This window comes from Netta rufina (assembly GCF_964035555.1).
Source record: "Netta rufina genome assembly, chromosome: 1".
Lineage (NCBI taxonomy): Eukaryota > Metazoa > Chordata > Aves > Anseriformes > Anatidae > Netta > Netta rufina.
This window is the reverse complement of record NC_140123.1, coordinates 174,381,340-174,404,419: the sequence shown is the minus strand read 5'-3', so window position 1 is coordinate 174,404,419 and position 23,080 is coordinate 174,381,340. Positions and strand designations below refer to the sequence as shown.

Sequence of the window (23,080 nt, the reverse complement as noted above, 5' to 3'; positions counted from 1 at the left end):
CTATCCCATACTCTTCATTAACGTTTTGAAATACAGAGAAGCATCACTACAGTCACTGCCCCAACAACACGGCAGCACGCGACGGCTGATCAGCCAGCCAGGAGCAGCTCTCCTTGGTTGTGCACTCCATCCTTCCTTCCCACCCAACTTCCACCTCTCCTCTACAAGAAAAACGAGACACGAATACGTATCTGGCTCCTGAAAGGAGCTTTATAGCAAGGCTCAACTGTATAGAGTAAAAAGATATATAAAAAGTCATTAAAAATCCAAAAATTCGGAGAAGTAAAATGTAATAAAAATAAGTACGCACGGCGTGATAAACCAGGATAGACATAGCAATTTGCTACATTTTTCAAAAAGTGCTAACCAATTTTAGCTTAAAATAGTTCAAGAGATCATACAAATTGCTACCACAGTGTAAAACTGAGTATTTTGAAAAATCTAAAGCCTGTCTTGACTGTAGAAAATGTATTATAGCAGTCTCTAATTTACATAGCATTTTCATTTAGGCACACAAAAATAAATATAGACAGTCAGATGCTTCATTAAGTCTGCAGAAAGTTACAGTTAAAACCCAAGTGATCAACTGCTGTGACAAACATCACATTTGTACAGATCTCTCTCCGTATATAGCCACGTGTGTACATGGGTGTCTATCCCTTAGCTCATCCTCAGGCTTCTGCAGAAGCTGCTTAGGAGGTAAGACTGAGTTTTCTGTCTAGAAAAGTTAACTTGAGGAACTACTGGTTACTAGGAGAAAAAAACCTCTATCAATACTTTGTGTCAGGATGTTTATTCATGCTTTTGGGCCAGGAGATCTTTGTCAGGCTGAGCCAACACTAAAGGTTGTTACCACGCAGCAGGACTGAAGGGGCAGCGCTGAAGTTTTCACTGTACCCTCAGAGAAAGGGAAAGTCTTCCTATCCCAGAGTAAATCCCAGAGAAAGGTTTCTTCCCTACTCTGAGCTGGAAGGATCCCAAGCTATTTTTCCCAAAAGGGGCTCATATTTGTCTCAGTATTTCAGCAATCTCCCTGCTGTGATCTCAGTAAAGCATGTGCTACATTAGGGGTAAGCATTCCTCTAGCACTTCTGATAACCCTGAATCTGCTTTTAAAATGCTTGTGGTACCTCTACGAACCTCTCTGTAGAAAAGTGGTCAGGGAAACAAAAGCTGCTGCACTTGACTTCACGTTGTGCATTTTCAGCGATAGCAGTTTGGCAATCCATGCTACGTCCCTAGCTAACAAGGACAAGTATTACGCAGCCAAGCCTGGCACAACTGTCAGCCTCTGATCAACTGGCAACCTGGAGACAAATCCCTGCTTTCTTGATCCTACGTGAAGTAACAAGAAACTGGTTCGTGCATCTGAACATCCAACACAGAGCAACTCCCTACACTGTTTCACTAGCTACGGGCAGGATTAGACAGGAACTGGGGTTGTCAGTGTGTAGTGATTGAGGGCTTTCAGCACATAAAAATTGATCAAGTTCATCCCCACTACCTTGAAACAAATTGAAAAACATCACAAACAAAACCAAGCAGCATAACTTTTATTTGGTGTTACAACAGATGGCACAGTGCCCATGATTTTGGGCACTGAATTTCACTGTTTATGATTTTTCTTTTAAAAATCTAAACAGTTCTTCTGTTCAGAGAACTCCATGTGCCTTTTTATATACACATTGTGACCCCTGCATTCAGCCTGTCCAGTTAACGCTAGAAGTATCTGTCAAGGCAATACATTATTTTATCTTTGCTATAATTAGGGAGAAATCAAAAGAAAAAAATTAATCTGACTGATTACATGTACTGTACATACCTGTTCCAAAACCAATGTACTTAGACAGAAGTTTCTAATTTAATGCACTGTTATTCAAGTCAAAATGCTGTACACCTAAGTATCCACACAATCGTACATTCCTAATGATTCTTCTTTACACCTTTTACTTTTTTAGACATCTGTTTTTAAAAAGGAATAAAGAAGTTGCCCTGTAGATCTATATTTCTTTAAACAAAACATTATATACTACATTGAAAAATAATTTTATCAAAAGCAGATATAAATCACTGTCATGTACAGATTTCAGTTAACGGTTTATGTTGAAATTGCACTTTGCAGATAGAATAAAATTAAAAACTGAAAATGTGTTCTATTTCCTGTCACAGGAGACTGCCTCTTCTGGATTTTTCTTCCGAGAATGTTTGTATTTGTCTACATACGCTTTCACTAGATTGGCCACTTTCGCAGAATTAACTTCTCCGCTCTTGCTATGACAAACCTACAACAGTTTTAAAGAAAAACATGTTTGAAATCCATTTGTTGATTTGCTGTTGCTTCATATTTATTTTCCCAATACCCCAGGTTTCTACATCTCAGAGTAACTCTGGAAATCGTCAAAACTTCCCAAGTACTTCCTAATTCCCATTCAACTCTTTCCAACAATAAATTACATATCCACAAGAGCTTCTTCAGCTTGTGGGAGAAGACAGACAAAGGTATTTTTGCTTTTCCTGTTCCCCCCCACCCCCCCACAGCAACCACCAGTAGTTCCCACGTGGTCAGAAAACCCACCCCAAGCCTGCCTCAACTGAAACATACACATTTCAGATTTTGTTAACAGATCAACTTACTTTATCCACAGCTTTCCGCACAATTTCTTTATATTCTTCCTTCGTGATGTCTTTATTTTGGTAGAAAGGCTTAATAGCTAGCTTGACCTCCTGTGCTGCTTTTTCTTGAATTAACAATTTCTGATGAAAAACAAAACTTGAGTATTATTTTTTAACGCCTGCGTAAATAATCTCATAGTCAATCACAAATTAAAACTTAACAGATAAAAATTACTATAAAAGACTAGAAAACTATGTTCCCTTACTCATATTCCAGCACTTGTGAGAGCTGCCTATGTTTTATTAAGAACGTAATGTTGTCCCACAGCAATTACAGTAATATCCATAACAGTACTGCTTTAAAAACGACTACTCTAAAAAGAGTCAATTCCCAGTTTGTTGTAGCCTGGAGCTGTGACAAAAGTATCACAGAGATGACAGTATTAAAAGATACACAGAGAAGAGGTACTATCAGTCACATTTTTAGTATCTCAAAATGTATGTGCGTATATGGACAACTTTGAACTTGCCTGGTCCTTCTTCGAGCTATCTGCGGTGGCTTCCACTGTCACACTTGCTTTGTTTTCTCCCGGTTTTACAGCTGGATTAGAGCTTTTGACGTGACTCGATGACGTTGCATTACCAGAACTTGGTCCCTGAACTGTTCCCACGTTTCCCAGGGCTGCTGTTGGCGCAGGCAAGGCTGGAGCACTCATGTTATTACTCACATGAGCAGCATTTTGCATACCCTGTTTTAAAAAGTTATCAGGAGTTAAAATACATTGGCCTTCAGTATGACAACATATCTTTCTGCATGTTTCAGCAGCTATTGAAAAAGCACCAAATGCTACACGCTTTGACTCATCAACTCGTTTCCATGCCGTTCATTATCGTGGAAGATACGCAAGTGATACCAGATCTACTCAAAGGGGAAAAAAAGCATGAGAAATAAGGCATCCGCTGTGTTTTCAGTGTGGTTGCTAGAATCTGGCTCTGATGGAGATCCCAGCGATACAGTGTCCTGCAAGCAGACGTGGAAGGTGTTAGCACATGGGTGAAGGAACCTGATGACTGCAGAACCTTTTTGTCACAGGAGAGAATAGGAGGCCCATAGCTGTAAATCAGATTAACGTCAAAAAATAAAAGAGTCACCACCTAAACATACATACATACATAAAAAACCCCTTAACACACACCTGCATTCACGTCTTATATTACACTGCTTTGAAAACATTCATTGTCATGTTTGTCACTGGCTTTAACTTCCATGTGAATTTCAAACATGTAAACACCTACGGCTGAATGCTGGCTGAGAGCACCAGGGTCTGTTCTTAAGGAAAAGCCATTTACTACACATTTCCAAACATCACCAAAGGGTACCATGAACACTGTTCAGTTTCTCAATTTCTTCAGAAATTGAGAAATGAAGTAGATCTTGGCAACTCCGATGGAGACTGTTTTTAGCAAAAGCCAGGAATGTTTCTGGCAGGCTACACTAAATGCTTCTTCCCCATCCCACCCCAAGTAATCAGCATTACTTTTTTCAAGTCTGTGTGTATCTAGATGAAAAATAATGATTTGATTGAAATCCTGGGAAAAGAGGCAGATAATCAAACTGCTATAATCAGTACACTAAACCTTGCCAGTTCTCCATCTTCGTCTTCCTTTGAACAAGGCAGGAAAGCTTGGAGCCCTGAAGTATTTGTTAATCTGTAATTGTGCTACCACCACGGACTTACTCAATGCAAGCTTAAAGGAAAAGCAGCAGGAACTCCCCACGAACGTTCAGGTTCATGGACACCATTCCACAAAAGATAACAGCAACAGATATACCAGGGGCTTTCTTAACACATACCTGTATTTTGGAGCAGTACACAATTGCTATACAGTCGTACCTATTGTTGCACTAGATGGTAAATTTTGCAGAGGTTCACAGCCTGCACTCTGCCTTCCTACATTTTAGAAATAAAACATACTGGATTTCCAACTGTGAAAATATTTTAATTACAGACAGCAGGCACAAATGAAATCAACAAAGAATCTACAACCATTTTAATTCAAACAGTACCTTATTGTTTTACTTTCACTATTAAAGTATTTCCCATGGTACTTAGGTTTTTGTTTGTTTTTCCTATGTGGGTATGAACGGTCAACAGCAGTTGAGAGTGAAAAAAGTATGTTAGCCATTTATCAATTCATTTCAATTATTTTTTTTTCAGAGGCACTGCATAAAAACAAAGGTTTAGAACTTGTTATTCTAAAACTTTTTTTTTTTTTTTTTTTAAATTTGGAAGGAAGGGTAAAGCATTTCAGGTTACATCAGGAGGCCTACAACAGCAGAAAAGCACAAACCTCAGTCAAGCCCTTAAGAACCCTTTGTACATCACAGACATGGCATTACATCTTGCATGGCCATGCATTCTCTTGGAAGTTGTTCATTTTCCTTCCCCTGATATATAAACTCCTAATATAAACAGCTGGGTACAGGAGGAGCTCACATACACAAAGACTGTTTTAAGCTATCTTGGAAGGCACAAAGAGTTGGTCTGGTCTGCCCCAAGCACAGCTGAGTTTTTGAAACTGGAGAAATGAAGCAAGAGTTAGGTATCAAACAAAGCATACAAAACCAAGAGAACTGGGCAAGAAGCAGCAAGGAAAAGGTACCAGAGAAAACTTGGAACTTATTAACAAAAAGGCTCAAAAGATTAAACAACAGAGAATGTGGCAGTGGGGGTGGTAGTGGTGGAGCTGCTGAGACAGTGACAGCTGGAGAATGGAAGTGCGGAACAAACCGATGCCATGCAGGACTTGATGATAATTTTACTCTGCTCAAACAACATCCCAACGGATGAGAACTGCAACAAAGAGGCTGAGGTCATTTCCTACACACTGCTGGAAGAGGATTCAAGAATTTTCTCCAGCAAAACCCCGATTTTGAAGGGGAAAACTTGAAATTACCTTTTTCTCCTTAGTTCTGGAAACAGGGCAAGGGACAGTACTGAATAAATTTTTCAGTGTTCCATTACCAGCTGGAACATCTCATTACCACAAAACCAAACAAAATCAGTTGTGGTGTTATGTATTATTTAAAAGCTACAGCCCCCAAAAACTTCTCATGTCCTTGTGTATACTTCCACTTAAAATTTGATGTGGGGTGGGAGAGAACAGGCAAGAGAGAAAGAAACTGCAAGTATAAATTTATCAAGTATATAGAACTAAATTTAAGAAACCCTTAACTCATGTGTTGCCTCATTGCTGCTCTTGCCAAGGCTTCTGATAAAGCATACCTGCAATTGTTTTCCATCTTGCTGTGAAGCAATGTAGTTGACTTGTTGAGATGGTGGGGGTGGAGGTGGAGGCGGAGGTAATCCCTGAGACAAATTTGTGGGAGCAGCTACCTGAACGAGAGGCACTCCGGCGTGGAGATGCATGGGCATCGGAGGGTGGATGTTGAAAGGACTGCGTTGCATGTTCATCATGGGAGGATGGACACCCACGGGGTACGGAAACATATTCATGGGTTGGTGCTGTGCGTTCACCTGCGGCATTACGTTCATCTGCTGCTGCATCATATTTACTGGTAACTGAGAGCCATCACTTTGCTGGTTGCCTTGGTCTTTGAGGTTTGGATCTGTCCAAAGAAAAACCAGACCGTATGTAAAACAAAATATGTATTTTATTAAGCAAAAAGTGGAACCACTTGTCTAAACTCTTCACAAAGTATAGAGTATCAAAGAGATTTCTCTATTTGAGTATTTTAAAGATACTGCACCACATCACTCATCACACAGCACTCAGCACCAGACAAATACTAGTTTGAGTTTAAAAAGGTCAGCTTACTGTGGAAGCCTGCATTTTGAATTTTTATTTTCTCTACTTGTTCCCACAGGACACCTAATAAATTGTTCCATCACAACGAAACAGGATTTCTCCCAAAGAACAGCAACACAACTCAACTTATCCAGATTCTGCAATTTCAGAAGTTTAGTCTTATGTTATCACATACACTGCTTTCTGCTCCTCTTTGCCCAGGTTATACACACTCACTGTAGCCATTTCTGGTATCTACAGAAATACTCTGCTGTGTGTTTTCACTGAATAATAAATCACTCTCAACAAACTTCAAAAACGTTCATATTCAGAAAGAGTTGTTCAAAAACTTTGCAATGGTACAACAGATATAGCCTGGAAGTAAAAATAACCTCATGGGATGGCACTTCTTTTAAAAACATGGTTTTTCTATCTCACTCCACCTTCAACAGAAGCTAAAATGTAAGATGTAGGTATAAACGGCGAGAAATCCAAAAAGTCAAGAAACTGGTTCTGAGAAATGGTTAATAGGTTATGGTTCAGATGCATTTCCCTTCCCTCAGAATCCCTCCCTGGAGAGCCCTCTCACCTAATTCAAATGGACTTAAAAACTTATTCTGTGCCCCAAGTCACTGCTTTTTTGTTTTCTTTTTATTATTATTATTATACCCCCACACACACCTAGCCTGCTTGCTCCAGTTTTTGCTCCAGTTTTGAGAGAACACTGTAATGCTCTCATCTGACTTTCAGGTTCCAAAAGTCAGAATGACTGTTACCAAACTATAAAACATGTTACAAGACGCACAGTACTTGCAATTAAAGGTTTGATAAATTTTCCTGTAACAAATTGAAGGTTGACAAAACTTCCTTGAAACTAAGAAGCCTTTGATGCAGTTAGCTTTGAAAAGCAGAATACATAGAATGAAAGACAAAGCAAGATGACAATGGGAAAGGACAAGTGTTGTTGCTTTCAGAATTGGATTTTATGATTTTAAAATACAATTCACACCTGCCATTTACTTCAGAGCATTAACGATCTGTGGATGTCTTCTTAGCTCTTTAGAATCTGTCTCAACTACAGTCAACTGATTTTCTACCAAAAAGTTTATTTCTATTAGGGAGCTACCTTTTAGTCGTAAAATACTCAAAAATAATAAAAAACAACAACAACTAGACTGACATTTGGAATTTAGAGGAATTTTAATGCTAAAGTAGTTTTTTAATGCTAACATACTTTTGCATTAGTAAACTCCTCTTTAAAAAAAAAAATAAAGAGGGAAAAGCTTATTTAGAAGCAAGAAGTACAAATCTAATGTTGCGGATCTGCACAGTCAATTGCAAGTCTCGTTGAAAAAAATTTCCTTTTTTTAAAAGGTGGGCAGATGCTATATGTACCATACACACATATTGCAAAGTGATCACAAATTCACCCCGGTTTATTTTGAAGAACTAAACAACTATGAAGACAACATGAATAGGATTTTACTTATCTACTGAATCTGCAACCAACCTTTCTTTTAAATCTATGAGTACCTTGTTCAGGTGTCTCCTCTTCTTGTCTCATTCCCCATCCAGACTGTGGGCTTGGAGAATTTCGTCCTCTTCTTGAATAATAATTCTGCACATCAGCAGGTAAAGTCTTTCTCACAGCCCAGCTGGAGGCAGATGTCCACCCAGATCTATCAGCAGGAGTATCAAAAGAATAATCCTGCTCATTCTTATGTTTGTATGGCTGATGTTCTGAGAACCTTGTAGATTCATTCCCAGAACCATTTGAGTTCCCTGAGAGAGGTTTTCTATTTTGCCAGTGATTTTCACTCTGGTCTCCATACATGAAACCGCCTCTGCCACGTCCACCTCTGCCACGGTGACCTCTCCCTCGATTTGGAATCCAACCTGAACCAAAGTTTTTATTCCAACCGTGTCCTGAATTATCATGTCTGCTATCTTCCCAATGTGGTTTGTCTCTCTCTCTGTTCCTGCCCTCAGGTACAGAATTTATCCTTTCCATTACCCAGTCTGGACAATCATTCCTCCGCTTGTCTGAAGAACATTGTTCATCACTGTTTTTTTCTGTATTGTCCTTCTCTTTAAGATTTTCGTTCTGTTTCTCTTGATCACTTCTTCTGTATCGATCATTTCCTCTGGGACTCCTCCAGCTGTCATTTGCCCATCTCTCTTTCCATCGAGGTGAATGACCATCCCTCTCATTTCTAGAGGACGAAAACCCTTTATTTCTTGTCCTAGATCGTGATCTCGACCTAGATCGTGACCGGGACCTAGACCATCTCCTGTTTCTTCTCTCTCTATCACGATCTCTTCTTTGACTATCTCTATCACTGCTTCGAGATCTAGATTTTTGCCTTGGAGATGAATCCCTAGTTCTTGACCGAGAAGATGATCTCCTGCTTTCCCTGACATTCTCCCTCTTTGGAGATCGAGATGGCGCTTTTTTCTCATCTTTGAGTGCCTCTCTTTTTGGAGACCTAGATAAAGATCTCCTTCCCTCTCTAACAGTTTCCTTCTTTGGTGATCGGGAGCTCCTGTCTATGGTTCTCTCCCTTTTAGGAGACGGTGATTGAGATTTCCTGCCTTCTCTTCTAGAAGGAGACCAAGTTGTTGATGGAGAGTGAAATCTAGACCTTCTTGTTCGAGTCTTTTTGTCTTTTTTGAGTTCTGACTGACACTCTTTTTCTTGAGGAACAGTTTCATCTTTTTCATCAGAAGGCCCTGAAACTGATGTACAGTTTGCTGCATCACACCCTACGGAGTCCATTTCTCCCTGCTCTGTCGTTTCAGCCGGTGGCAACTGTTCAATGTGAGGCTCGTTCTGGTCACTGCAAAATGAGTCGCAATCCATTGGTATCATTTCATTGTTATCTTCTCCAAAATGTTTGTGTTCAGCATTTACCTGAGGTGACTCCGAAGTTCTACTCTCTTCACCTTCTGGTACGGTCTTCTCATTCAAGGATTGTTCTGATGTACTGTCTGTAGGAGTATTGCTTATTAATGTATCTGGTTCTTTGTCTTGAACAGTTTTAAAGCTTTGAATATTTGTACTTGCACAGTCTTCTACTGTTTTTTCTTCTGCCCCAGAATCATCTACTTCTACAGCTTCTGTATGTTCTGTTTTTTCTTCTGCCCCAGAATCATCTATTTCTGCGGCTTCTGTATGTTCTTGCAATTTACTTCTGGGGCTCTCTAATGGCCGATCTTGTTCCAAAGGTTTAGGATACTCCAGCAATTCATTTTCTGGACTATCTATTGACTGTTGTACTTTTGTCAAAGTATCTATGTTCTCTAGTAATTCATTTTGAGGACTGCACAATATCTGATCTGATTTTTCAGATGTTGCATGGTCACATACCTCATCTGTGGAACTAGCTCTTATTTCCATTTGTTCAATAGTGTTTTCACAGATATCCTGATTCTTAAGATCTACGTTTTTTTCAGTAAGACCTTTTACTTCAAATTCCTGACTTTCTCCCCCTGAAGTTAGTACTGGAGGTTCTTGGACTGAAAAGCTTGTATCTGCATCGCCTGAAGTGTCTTCATCTTTGCCATGTTCTCCTGTAGTTTCCTCAGTTTCCGTATGTTCATTACAGCTTTCCAGTCCATTGGCAGATTCTGTTTCTGCATCATTTTTCTGTGGAAGGCTTGCACTACTGCTTTCATTATCTGACTGCTGGTCTTTATCTACTGTTTGAACTGCTTCAGACTCAGCAGTGTCGTCATCATCTACTGAATCACTGGATGACTTTTCAGAACGTGCAGAACTTCTCAGTTTCTTTTTAGCCAGAGGTGTTTGTTGTTTAACTATTCTTTTAGACTTTCGTTTTGGAAGAGCTTTCTCTGATTCTAAAGAAGATTTATTCAGAGGCTGGTTGTTGCCATCAGGGGCACTGCATCCAGAACTGCTTGACCGAGGTGAGCTCCGAGACTGACCCAGAGTCTCGTTTTTAGTGTTCCGTGCAGACCTTCTTCTAGGAGTAGTATTAACTGCTTTCCTTCTAGCTCCCCTAGTGCCAGATGAACCTGAAGCTTGTTTTTTCTCTTCTCCTTCTTGGGTACATGCAACAGCATATCCTTTGCCTAAAGATAAAGCAAAATACATTAAAGTTTAATAACGACCATTTACATAAACAGAGTTAAGAACATAATTTTATGTTCTCCCCTTAAACAGATACTCTCATATAATGCAATGTAAGAGTCGGTATGAAATGCCGCCAGAGCTTAAGTAGCTAAATACCAGGTGTCCCCCCCAAACCCCAGTGCAGACTGACTCTCTTTAAAGAGCAGAATCAAGCTAACAAAGTGACATGTGAGACATCTGAAGGCACATTCAGAGGCATACATACATGGACAGCATCTGCAATCACAATTAAACTACTATTGATATAAAAGTATTGATATTCAAAGGCAGCCAGCATTTAAACCATTAGAAAAGCAACAAATTAAACACCTGACATTGCTAGAATATACAAATTCCTGTCGTAACATTCAGGCCCTGTTGGCAGTCAAGTGTCAATACTACACAAGTGAAGCTCGATACTCCAGTAAGATTTTCAAATGGCCATCATCAGTGAAGGATTGCATGTTGATCAGAAGTGCCAGTGTCAATATGATTCTCTACAAGGTCTGTAATCAGATTTTGTAAACTCAGTCGCAGATTTTAAGACAGGCTGTGCACACTCCATGGCAAAATGGACAAACTCTGCTACAAGGCAGAGTCTTAATTTAAGATTAAATCATAATAGAAAAAACATATTTAAATTTAATACTGATTTTGGAACTATATTAATTTGAGATGTCCATTAATTTGTTTTATACTTGGTGTAGACTTCAGAAAGCATCAAGAATTTGCTGTTTAAATTCTCTCTTGACAGCTTCACTTTTATACACAAATAGTAGAAACTTACTTTTACCTAAGATTAATTGGAAAATCTATAGAAACTAATTTATCACATAACACAAACTCACTCCAAATTTTATTTTACGTATTCTTAAATAGTTTATATAAAAAGATAGGAGTAAGACAAAAAAGCACAAAATCCTCTTTCTACAGCTTACTACTTTGTTAGCAGAATCAAAAACATAAATCTGTCTATTAAATATAAACGCAATTTGATCATTTTAAGAGAATTAACTCCACAAGCACCTCACTAGCCTTTAAAAGGCTAGAAAAGAGCACAGTACTGTAATAATTTCTTCTTTGTCCTGTGTCTACACAGCAATTCAGATTCCCCACAATAATTTGCCTGAATATGAAAAACATATCTAATTTGGAGTTTTGGATGACTACTACTCAGATTAACACTTAAGATAATAAAAAACACTATTGATTGTATAGAAGGTATCTTGTATTTAAAAGCAAATGAGTAGTAGAGAACTCCTAAAGTAGTTTTAGATGACTGTCACTATTTAAAGCATCTACTATGATGGCCTCCCCAGTAATTACACTAGGAAGTGACTACACTATGGTTAATCAGCAGTTACTCATTCACATGTGGCAGTCTCAAACTATGTCTTCAATCCTATTATGATCGCTATGAAAACAAATCAGATATTAAATATTTGTAATGTCACTTAACATCTGTGATAATTTTCTTCAAGGGGGAAGAAATCAACTTGCAAGAATAAAAAAAAAATCAAAACAGAAGTGAAACATGGAAATCCTGACAGAGCTAAAAGGCGAATTATTATTGTGGCAGTTTCAAAGGCTACTTGCAAAATACAAGCAGCTTTTTAGCATAGTTTGCTACTTGTAAAATTTTAAAGAAACAACGTTCACAAACTTTGCACTTGGACAAACTGTTTCAGCTCAACAAATCTTTATTTTAAAGTACTTTAATCATGCAAAAGAACTGTATAATGTCAGCCTAAGTCATAACAGAATTTGTGGATTCAGTAATGTATTTTTAGGTCAAATTACTAAACAAGGTATTTACGTGCTAAGAGCATGTAAAAACTGCAGCATCTACAAGTATGCCACTTTGGACAACTTTGCAAGCAACTATCAACTACCACTCTGATGCTAAACTGCCTATTTTAGATATAACTAAGAGATGAGGGGAGTATAAACAAGCTACAATTTTTCATGCCTGATTTACTAAGAGTCGCAAGGTTATTTTCTCATTTTTTTCCTATTATCTATTTTCTTCATTTCTCTCCTGTTTTTCACCTTTGCAGAAAGTCTGTGTTACCTGTTTCCTCCATCTTCTGCCTTTTTTTTTCCATATTTCCTGTAAAAGGAGAGCTTGCTCCCTTCTTCTTAATGTATTTCCCATGCATCTCTTAACAGTGTTCAGGTTATGTTTCTCCTTGCTTTTGTCCTTAGCATTTGTTGTGCACCTTTATCGTCTCCTAAGCTGCTATACAAAAAACTGAATGGGGAAGGAACACTCACTCACAGAATGTGACCAAATCCTCAAAGGACATCTTCACATCCAATATCCACTAGTTTCACTAGGGAATTTGAAGACTCTGCCTCTTATTCCTGTATACTCCTTATTGGTAGGAAGTCTTCAAGTCAAATCTGAATATGACTTAAAATTTTAGTGTGCACATATTTTAGTGTCTTTTTCACTTTGTCCACAGTATAAGTGATATACTTATATACGTCAAACATCTGAACTCTGGTTCAGATGTGGCAAAAACATTTGGAAATATACAAACTATCTTAAGAATTTATTTGCTTTGTCTTTTCAGCATGGTAATTTTACATTTAAAAAAATCACACCTTTGTAAGATAAGCATTCCATTTTGTCTTTTAAGTATTTAAGTTCTAACCAAGAAAAATGAAGAATTAATTTCAGTTCAAATCTAAAATATTTTTCTTTTCTTTCCCTGGAAAGATTCAGATTCAAAATCTCCTCCTCCTTTCAAAAGACAATGTAAGGGATTTATTTTCATGTTCTGCATTAGGAGTTGACAACATTATCACTATTTGCACATCAATTACAGAAATTATCAATGGCAATTAATTATATGTTCTAAGTAGTCTAATGTTGCAAACTAATTAGGAGTTAATTTAAATACTCTTCATCTAGCAAGATTTTTCTTTTCTTCTGGTACATACTAACAAAGAAGCCTGACTGTGTAAGTGAGAATGGGAAAGGAAAAATCAAGTTGGAGGAGCTAGCATATACGCTTATGACTACTAAAACCAGAAACAGTTAAGCATCAGTAAATTGCACTGCCAAAACTCAGAGGCCTGAGGAAGTAACCTATCCATTTTTCACTGGCAAATGGGGAAGTGAAACAAGTACCTTTAACAAGAATGCATAATATTAATTAATAAAGTATCTTTTCCATCATCCTTCTACTTCTTTCCCACAATTCACTTCCTCAATTCAAGTAGGCCAAAAGAGACCCAAATCTCTCCTGCCTCTTTGCCTACTAGTAAAATGAAAGTAGTATAATTCCAAATTCAAAGAAGGCATTATCTCTGGCCTTAAAAACAGCACCCCTTTGTTTCCATTTCTTTGAATTTGTGCAGCCAGTGGGAAGAGAATCTACATTCTTGATGAGTACGGAGAGACAGGCAGTTAAAGCAACTGGAGAAAGCTAATTCTTTCTATATCTTGTCTTCTACTACATTCCTGCCAGATCCTGGCATCCTTCACGTTTTTGCCCTATAAAGCTTTCAGGTATACTGAAACAGATGCATATACTGCAGCTTCCTGACTGTTCTTCTCCATCAGGAAATAGTTTGTTACACAGTATACCACAATGTATGTATGTATACTACTTCGTATACCACTAAAATATGTCAAGCAACTCAAAAGTATCAAAATGTAATTTAGACTTAATAGGAAGAGTTGCAACATGAAAGAAAATTTTGAATTTAGGAAGAGAACTAAGTTAAATAAAATACTTGTTCTTGGAGTGGCTGTTTCATGTTTTATATTCTGATTTCAGAAATAGGTCAGCTGGTTTTCAAATAACAAACTGCATCAAAACATATTTTTTCCCCTTTTAACTATAACTACATGCTTTGACTTCTGAGAATCATGTTGTAATACTACTCCACATTAGCTATAAATAAAATTTACAAAAAAAAAAAAAGTTTACCAAAGTTTTCCAAAGGCCTAATATTTGCTGGAAGAATTGTCCCTGCCACTGTAGTAGAAGTAATAAGAAAGGTCTCAGCTTCAGCTCCGTAAGACATTAAAGGAATTCTGGAAAATAAAATCATTAACATTAGTTGTTTTAGTTGTTTGTAGGAAGTTTTAGAAACAATGCACAAAACCATTACACAAGCATGACACTTCCTGCTCCATTACAGTTGAAGAGACAGTCAAAGCCAATAGAGAACAAAAGTTTCCTTCTTTCAAGCTTACATTAAGGCCTAATCTACTTAAACAGTTTGAAGAAAGTATGCTATGTCGAAGGAACATATATTTGGCTTTCTTCAAAGTCAAACTGAACTCTAACAAGCAGCCTACTCCAAATCAGTAGGCTATACCTACTGGAAATAAAATCCTGAACACTGATCTAGCACTTCAGTGGAAGAACTGCCTTTTCTGCAGAAAGAATGAGAAACAGTCTACAGGTCACATTAATTTAGTCACTTTTTTTTTTTTCTTTTTAAGCACACTAAATATGTGTTGATTCAGACTCCCACACCAGAAGAACAAACCTGGTGGAAAAAAGAATTTTTAAATTACCACTAAATTGGAATGGAACTTCCCGTAAAGAAAAACATCTGTAAAAAACAAACCCACTCGTTATTTAAATCCTACATGCCATTTTAAATTTTAATTAAAAATCTCCTTTACTTACTCTATTTTCTTTAGTCTGCTTTATGCCAGAGAAATTTAGAGGTATGTAATGAAATTAATATCACTGACTGAAACATTTTTTTTTTTACATCTGTTTTTATGCTTTTGTCTTATATTCACGAAAACACACTCAGAATACTTTTTAACACTCATCTACTCTCTGACAAAAAAAGTAATTTTATGTTCTGTTTCATTTGATAAAATTCCTCTTACAGAAGAGTGTCAAAACCAACCCATGAAGGAAGTGTGGGTAAAAGGGAATCAGAATCAATCTTCAAGTAATGCAAATATAGTCTGATTCTAATGATAGAAATAATTTAAAAAACACATTTACAGTACCTTCTAAGTAACAGAAAATACATTTAAGCTCTCATTTCTGTGAAAAAGTGTCAAAGATGCATAAGTAGATGGAGTTGCTATGCTCATCATAAGTATCAAAAAAGCACAATATACAGAAACTATTTACATAAAAATAGCATGCAGCAAATACAAAAGATTAGCAACTTACACACAAACATAGTTTAGTTTTACGATCAAATGATATTCTACCTGAAAAGCAATTTGAATTTAATCAAATTCCAAACTTGAAGTAATACATTATAATCCATTGCACTATGAATACAAAACTTGTACCTTTCAACTCTAGCAAGCGCAGATGAACATGACAATTCCAGTTCTTGTCTCTTCTGCCTGATCACTGCATTGATTTCTGTGAATTCTGTACTAAAATACAAATTTCATGCCATTTAGAATAACCTTGTCTGATTTTGTATTTCAATAACTTCTTCTATCAGTTACTAATTTTTACATCTTACAACTTTCAACAGTTACCATGAAAGTATACAGGTATATGGTTTAGAGGGAAAAGTAAATATAAGAGAAGTCCCAAATAAACTTCTAGGCAGAGTGAATGCAAAACAGCAGATGAAATGTGTCTTCTGGGGGGGGGGGTGTTAAAAGATGAAAAAACTTTGTATCCCTGACAAATTAATACTGTCATGTGCATGGCAAAAAGGATTTTTCATTTATAGACTGTTGAAAACACACAGATTATTTTTTTCTGAGTCTGTATTATCCAAATTACGTTATTCCAGACCATTCTTTGTCTGTTCTTTTTCTTCTACCTTCTCAATCATAAATATTTGCCATGCTCCATCTTAGGTATTAGGTTCATTAAGCAAAATCGCTCCTTTTGGAGTCATGGAACAACAGGAACACTTGCTTCTGCTACAGAACAGGTTTACTGTTACCAATTTTACTAACTGCTGTTGTAATACCAGGACTAGCACTTTCCTATTCAAGGCCTCAATTTTGCAAGGACTTTAAATATCAGCTAAATTCCTATTAAATCGATGAGATTAAAAGCACATGCTTAAGTGTTTGAACCTGAACACACAACAGATATTGATACAGATATTGAAGAGATATTGAGATGTTGATTTAACTGTACCAATTTTCAAGTGTTTATCTTTTAAATTCTGGTTTACCATGACAAAAAAAGCAGTTGAACTTCAAAATATTTCAAGGCAGTAATACGCAGATAGAAGCGGAAGGAACTATAGTATCTACAATACAGTAACTCATCACTTCATATTGCATGCTGGTATAAACTAACCAGTCATTCCTACAGCTAAGAAAGGATTCTTCATTGCTACCACCGGCCGGAAGTGTACTATAGAAATTAGTCCTGAAGCACTCGTTCCAGCAGGTCTTTCTTCTGGGCTACAATTAGAAACATCCAAAATGAAATAATTAGCATTTAGCACATAAAGATGCATTGAAATTTAATGTCAGCCAGGCTTTAGCTCACAGAACGTTGGCACCATAGTAGCCCCATAGTTTTATACTGAGATTTGCCATTACATCAAATAAGTTTGCTCTATTCAGTCTAAATTTTCAACACCTTCTCTTTGTAGATAAACATTTTTTTTAATAGTCTTTCAAAAGCAAAAATCTTTAATGCTTCATAAAGAAATTACACATAAATAAGCGCAATCTTCACTATTTCAGAATTCCCATTTCTGCTACCTAATGAACCACAGTAAGTACAATGCTAGCACATTCAGACAGACCCCTTCAGAGCAATTCATTGCATGTTTGGTTTCAAACTAGCAAGAAAACCTGATATAAGAGCTGGGATTCTTCTTTGCCTTCAGGTAGAATTAGAAAATCCAAGGTTGACTGGTGTGTCTGTTTACTGCACCCTCACACAAAGAGACAATACTCAGAAGCAGCTTCACATTTCAACAGATACCACTTTCTATTTCAGTTGCTAACAATGCCTAACAAAAACATTGTATGCTAGTGCATCGCCTTTTCATTGTATTCAGAAAACAGCTTGACTCTGTTGCTATTGCTGTGCGCTGGGCTGGCTGCAATAGAAAAAAATCTGAACAATAACCCTCCAGACGCTGCTTCCAGACTATGAAACTGACACAGTTATCTACAGTGACCTGTTTTTGCCACTTGTATCATATCACCTAAAGGGCTAATGTCAACCTGAATTTGCCTGAAACGTTCCTGTTCGCTCCCTACCAGTTGTATTTTAAGATGGAAACTTACAGGGTCTTTCAGCAAATATTTACTCTGAAGAAAAATAAGCTTTGTAATAAGACATATGTAAATGTGCACTCAAGTGTCTAGTCATTTTCTACAAGCTCTATCAAACCTCAAGCTTTGGCACAGAGAACTGGTGAGACAGGGCCATGCCTTATTTCATCACTGTAAATAATAAAGTTCATCCTAAAATGCTGTTTTCAGAAATGCTTTATTTTAAAGACATCCTGAATTTGAACATTAGTATTTCCATCAAAAAAGGATACCCAAGTGTCCTGTAAATACTTTTATGAAGTGGCTATTAGTAAATCAGTGCTTTCTTTCAAATTTTGAACATATATTGTATAATTGAGCTCTGTACCTCCTCCCAAAGGTTTGTGGTATTTATCTCTACTTTTTTATGTACGTTTTCTGTAACAGGTCCTGTTTGAGATATTGATGCTATTCACCTGTATAATAAATCACTGAAAACAAGATATGAAAGTTTTCATCAATCTTGAAGCTAAATGAGTGAGTGCTCGATCTACCACTCAGCCCTATCTTTCCAGTTCAAAACCTCTTGAAATCAATAAAAGCTTTACTTTAGCTTTACATGGTGACAGAAACAAAATTTCTAAATATCTGACTTAGAAGAGGAAGGCTAGAGTTAAAGGTAGCCCTGAGAATTATGGTGTGTAAGCACCAAATAAACATGACCACTCAGGCCACCAGCTACTGAAAGTCACCTGACAATGTATGTGCCCATAATATTACATGAAACAAGGCAGCAGGCAAAATAAGAACTTGAACACAGACTTCCCTCCTGTTCAAACTTAGGTAAGAGAAAATAATGGACAGCAACATTTACACTTCAAAATGAAATCAATTACTTACAACTATTTCATGCAAATATATTTACAGGTATAACTATATACAGGTAATACAGGTATAATTTTCCTGTGATCAGGAAATCATTGATCACCAGCTCATGTCACAGAGACCTGAAATATTTCTGAAAGGAGGGAAAACAAATCAAGCAACAGAGCCTTTATAGCTCTTTACTTGTTGTAAGTGGAATTTATATTACAGGTTAAAATTTATGAACAAAACAAGAAGCCTGGGAATGCAAACATTCCTAAAGTAATCTCCCGTTAAAAGCCACCTTGGCGTAAATTAGAATGTCCATGGCTTATCAGACAAATAATATTAACCAAATTACATGGTTAATTACATCTAAGCATTTTCATAAAATGAATGAAAACCTTCATATCCTTTATCTAATGATACTTAGGTTAACAGCTTGCAGCTGATCCCACCTTCAGTTGATGAAGGAAGATGAAAAGAGGTTACAGAGTCTTAGGTAACAATCTAATCTAAATGAAAATACATACCACTACAAAAACATCTGGGAGAGAACCTTATATAACCTAGCACTATATTCTATGAGCTTCCTTCAAGACAAAACAAGACAAACTAAAAAGGTTTGGATCATACTAGAATTAACAAATAGAAAAAAAAAAACTAACTAAAAATAAGCAGAAAGGTAGTTTAAAAAAATGCTTATATGAGAAAAATGTTTACAAACGTCTCATCATCAGAACCAACCTTGTTTATCTTCACAGACAAAGCTTTCCTGTTTCGTTTGTCATACAAAATATTACCTGTGAGAAATAAGAAGCAAAATTTTTGATCCTAGCTTTAATATATTAGTTCTTAATTGCTTGTCAAAATCATTAATGAAATGAGATGGTAATTAAAATGTATCTGAAGTTTATTTACAATGTGTTTACACAAATTCAGTAAAATTAAAATATATGCACCTTCACAATAGCTTTTTATAACATCAACCATTTTTTAACCTCTTCAGATACTTGCTTAACTTCAGGAGTTATGAACACACTTAGAACACAATACCCCCCCCCCCCCCATCAACCCTCTCAAACTGTTCCCCCCAAAATACTGCCAAGTGCTTCTTCTTCCTGAACCATCAGCAAAATCTTCTGTTTCTTTGCTTATCATTAGCTGTGCATTAACTATCTGTCACAGAAAATGATTCACGCTGAAACCAAATCTAATTCACTTGTGACTGAAGTTGAAGAGGTAGTCTTGCCAGTAAAATGAGTATAGCAATGCCAAATATTGCAACTTTATTCTCTTAATCTCCAAGCTTCTATTCTTTGGCATTTGGTTTACAAATGCAAATGTAAACAATAATACAAAACATTAGCCCATCAAGAAAAGTACTTCTAGAGTTCCCTAATAAAAAGCAGCTTTTCCAGCAAATGGAGAAAAAATAATGACTTACTGTATTTTTTCTTCACAACTTTGCTCAATTTTGCTGTTAAAGGCCCTCTGTTTGGACATAGAGCTCTTCTGTGAGATTAACAAAAGATATTTCAAAAGCAGCAACATTTATGGGCATACCTAAATTATGAGTATATACACCCAAACAAAAACAGTTCCTGTTTCAAGGAAGTTTTACTGTTTTACTTTACGCTCATAAACCAACATTCTGACTGCTATTAAAACCTGAACTTGTATCCAGTATATCATCTTCCATGACTTAAATGCCTCGAAAAGCTTTAGGATGAAAAGAATCTATGTACACAACAAAAGTTAATTTCCTGTATTAAATCTGAATGCTTAATTTTGCTTTATTTCATGGCAACTTGTGACATGTGTCACAAACTGCTTACATAAACATTAAAAGAATACTGAAGTTAATGGTGATTCAGAGAGCTGCAAAGATCAATCTTATTTATTTTCTAATAATAGCCAAAAAATGGTAATTTACTTCCAAGTTATCTTTTCTGTAGTGAAGGGTGATTCAAATTTAACCTCAAGGACACTGCATACATCATATACACAATTAAATGCTGGCTTAAGGTTATCACTATTAGTAAAATTTATCTGTGTAATCCTAAACTATTTTATACAATACAAATGTGACAAAATCTTTCAAAACATGAATGGCATTTCCATACTTCCATCTCAAACTCACTAGACTGAAAGCCGTAGTTGACTACAGCTGTTTTATACTAAAACTTGGAATACCACCATGGTTTATTGTAACATGCAAGAAAAAAAGCAGTTGTCCCTTTAGATAATTGAAGATTGGTATTACTAAACCATGTCCTAGCCACAAACGTATTAATAAAAATTAGTATGAAATTTGTCAGATGTGCTTGATAAAAATACTACTTCCAGGTCTGAATGCAATAAGTATGTTGCTCCTTACTTCTTGTTTGCCAGAATATTTGTTGGAAATACATAGATCAGTACACTTTATTTAAAAAAAAAAAAAAAAAAAAAATCCAGGCCATAACATTTATAAGATTTTAACTTATATTTTGGATATTCCAAATTAGAATGTTTTACATTAAATGCGCTACCAACCTCAGGAAACTTCTCATCTTTGTATGGCTATATTTTTCCTTATTGCAGGCACAGTTTTCCTCTTCTTTCTTCCTTTGCTGTTGTTTTACCTGAACCTGAATTGAAAAATAAAGTCGATCCAGTCTAGAATCTCAATAAACATGGGCTTTGAATACATTCAAAGTCTTTTAAGGTCTACAGAAAAATAAGCTCAAGCAGAAGGACTTGAAACTCTCAAATCATAGATTCGTTAATTTCTCAATGCACAGATTTCATAAAAACAAAACAAAACAAAAACAGAACAAAACCAAAACACACCTTGATACCTATATTGACTGTGCCAGAGATGCACATTAATTACACAACTCCAAAACTCCCTGACCATTCAGCCTGCCATGGCAAGTAACTCAAAGCTATGCATTTTCTTTGATAGTCTGGTAACAGAAAAATTTTAAACTAAGTTGGTTGACCTGAATACCTGAAGGTCAGCTTTGGAAAATGCTGAACTTATATTCAACTTCAAATGCTTCCTCATCGTAAAAGCAAACAAACAAAACAAACAAAACAAAACAACAACAACAACAAACAATTATCCTCTAAAATAATGCAAGTTATGGATTTCATATAACATTCCGCCTCCAATTTTCAAAATTCTGAGAACATAGAACAATCTTTATTACACACTATGAAGTTGCTTTAGTAATCACACTTTCATTAGACATTTTTTATTTCCTTATATTAGAATCTTGACTTTACATGCAATTTCTGAAGCTATTAGCGCTGTAATTATGAATTCAGTGGCTATCAGAGTGGATAAGCTGTCTATGTGCTGATATTGCCCCTGCGCCAATGTTTCTCTATCCCTACAGCCCCTTTTGACATCAGGACCCTTGTTCTTTGTCTACTTTTTATAGTGTACTTCTGTAAACAAAGAACCCTTCAAACTAAGTTTTGATACGGCCTTGAAACTTCCAAATTAAAACCTTAATTTATCTGGTTTCAGCTGCTTCTGTGATTCTTTAGAGCAGAATATACTATTTTTGGTTTTCCCTGAGAAGGAAATATCTGTGGCTGCCAGTCTGGTTGCTCTGCAGCTGACTACCTGGGGCTTCTTGTTCTGGAAGAACGAGAAATGGCTAGAGGGAGCCAGTTTGCTAAACACAGCAAAATTCAAAGCCAGCAGCTTAGGAATTACTTATAACCACAACTTTGCCACAGAGTCCCAGAGCTGAGCAGAGAAATATTAGCATTTTTCTATACATATTTTCAAGATCATCTATCATAATTAAGTTTTATTTTCCTAATCAATAACCCGCTCTCCACAGCAGTGTTATTCAGAAGAACTGAAAGATGAAAAGATTCAGAAATTTACATTCACCAAGGCTTAGCATTAATTGTTTTCTCTTGTTTTAACTAGTTTTTCTTCTATGAATTGAAGACTATGGATGTACAAGATTACATAGTAATTAATCCAGCAATTACTTAAAAAATCTAGTTTAAAAAAAAAACACTTTGAGACCAATTACTAAACTTCTATTCCTGGATATATCAGGAATGCTCAAAGATAGGAGCAATAGCAACATTATTATTCCTGTATCACTATTACTTCTTGGCACTGATATTATTATACTGTAACTTTTATACAATATTGCATACGTTCTGTTTGAAAAAAACAATTAAGAATAATTCCTAGCTTCAAATATATAATACAAACGTTAAAGCTACTATTATTTTATTAGGAAACCTTATTAAACACAGACATATTAGTAAAATCTTGCAGCATACTTTCTTGAATAGCATATAAGTCTAAAACTTACCTTTATCTGATCTTCTAACGCATTAAGCCTACATACTGCTTGAAATGGTCTGCGATCAATAGGACACGAAGCCTGTGTCTGAAAAATGATTTTTCCTATTACAAAATTTATAGTAAACTGTGAAAAACCTCAATTTTCTGCACTTTC

The 23,080-nt window shown here is 36.3% G+C and overlaps 1 protein-coding gene across 5 annotated transcripts in view; it reads right to left on the bottom strand.

The window, feature by feature from the left end:
- Positions 1 to 1,536: 1,536 nt before the first annotated feature.
- The window catches only part of SCAF11 (SR-related CTD associated factor 11), a 45,380-nt gene continuing 23,836 nt past the window's right edge, over positions 1,537 to 23,080 (bottom strand). For 3 of the 5 annotated variants that reach the window (XM_084306484.1, XM_084306481.1, XM_084306482.1), the window contains exons 4-15: positions 22,934 to 23,011; positions 21,138 to 21,232; positions 20,047 to 20,114; positions 19,347 to 19,402; positions 16,822 to 16,928; positions 15,840 to 15,929; positions 14,497 to 14,603; positions 7,957 to 10,515; positions 5,901 to 6,244; positions 3,144 to 3,362; positions 2,635 to 2,754; positions 1,537 to 2,282 (exon numbers count right to left, since the gene is read on the bottom strand). In XM_084306484.1, coding sequence (XP_084162610.1) covers positions 2,154 to 2,282; positions 2,635 to 2,754; positions 3,144 to 3,362; positions 5,901 to 6,244; positions 7,957 to 10,515; positions 14,497 to 14,603; positions 15,840 to 15,929; positions 16,822 to 16,928; positions 19,347 to 19,402; positions 20,047 to 20,114; positions 21,138 to 21,232; positions 22,934 to 23,011 — 3,972 coding nt within the window. In that variant the 3' untranslated portion in view covers positions 1,537 to 2,153. Of the gene's footprint in view, positions 2,283 to 2,634; positions 2,755 to 3,143; positions 3,363 to 5,900; positions 6,245 to 7,956; positions 10,516 to 14,496; positions 14,604 to 15,839; positions 15,930 to 16,821; positions 16,929 to 19,346; positions 19,403 to 20,046; positions 20,115 to 21,137; positions 21,233 to 22,933; positions 23,012 to 23,080 lie in introns of those variants that run through there. The other 2 variants (XM_084306483.1, XM_084306485.1) reach the window with 2 other exon arrangements.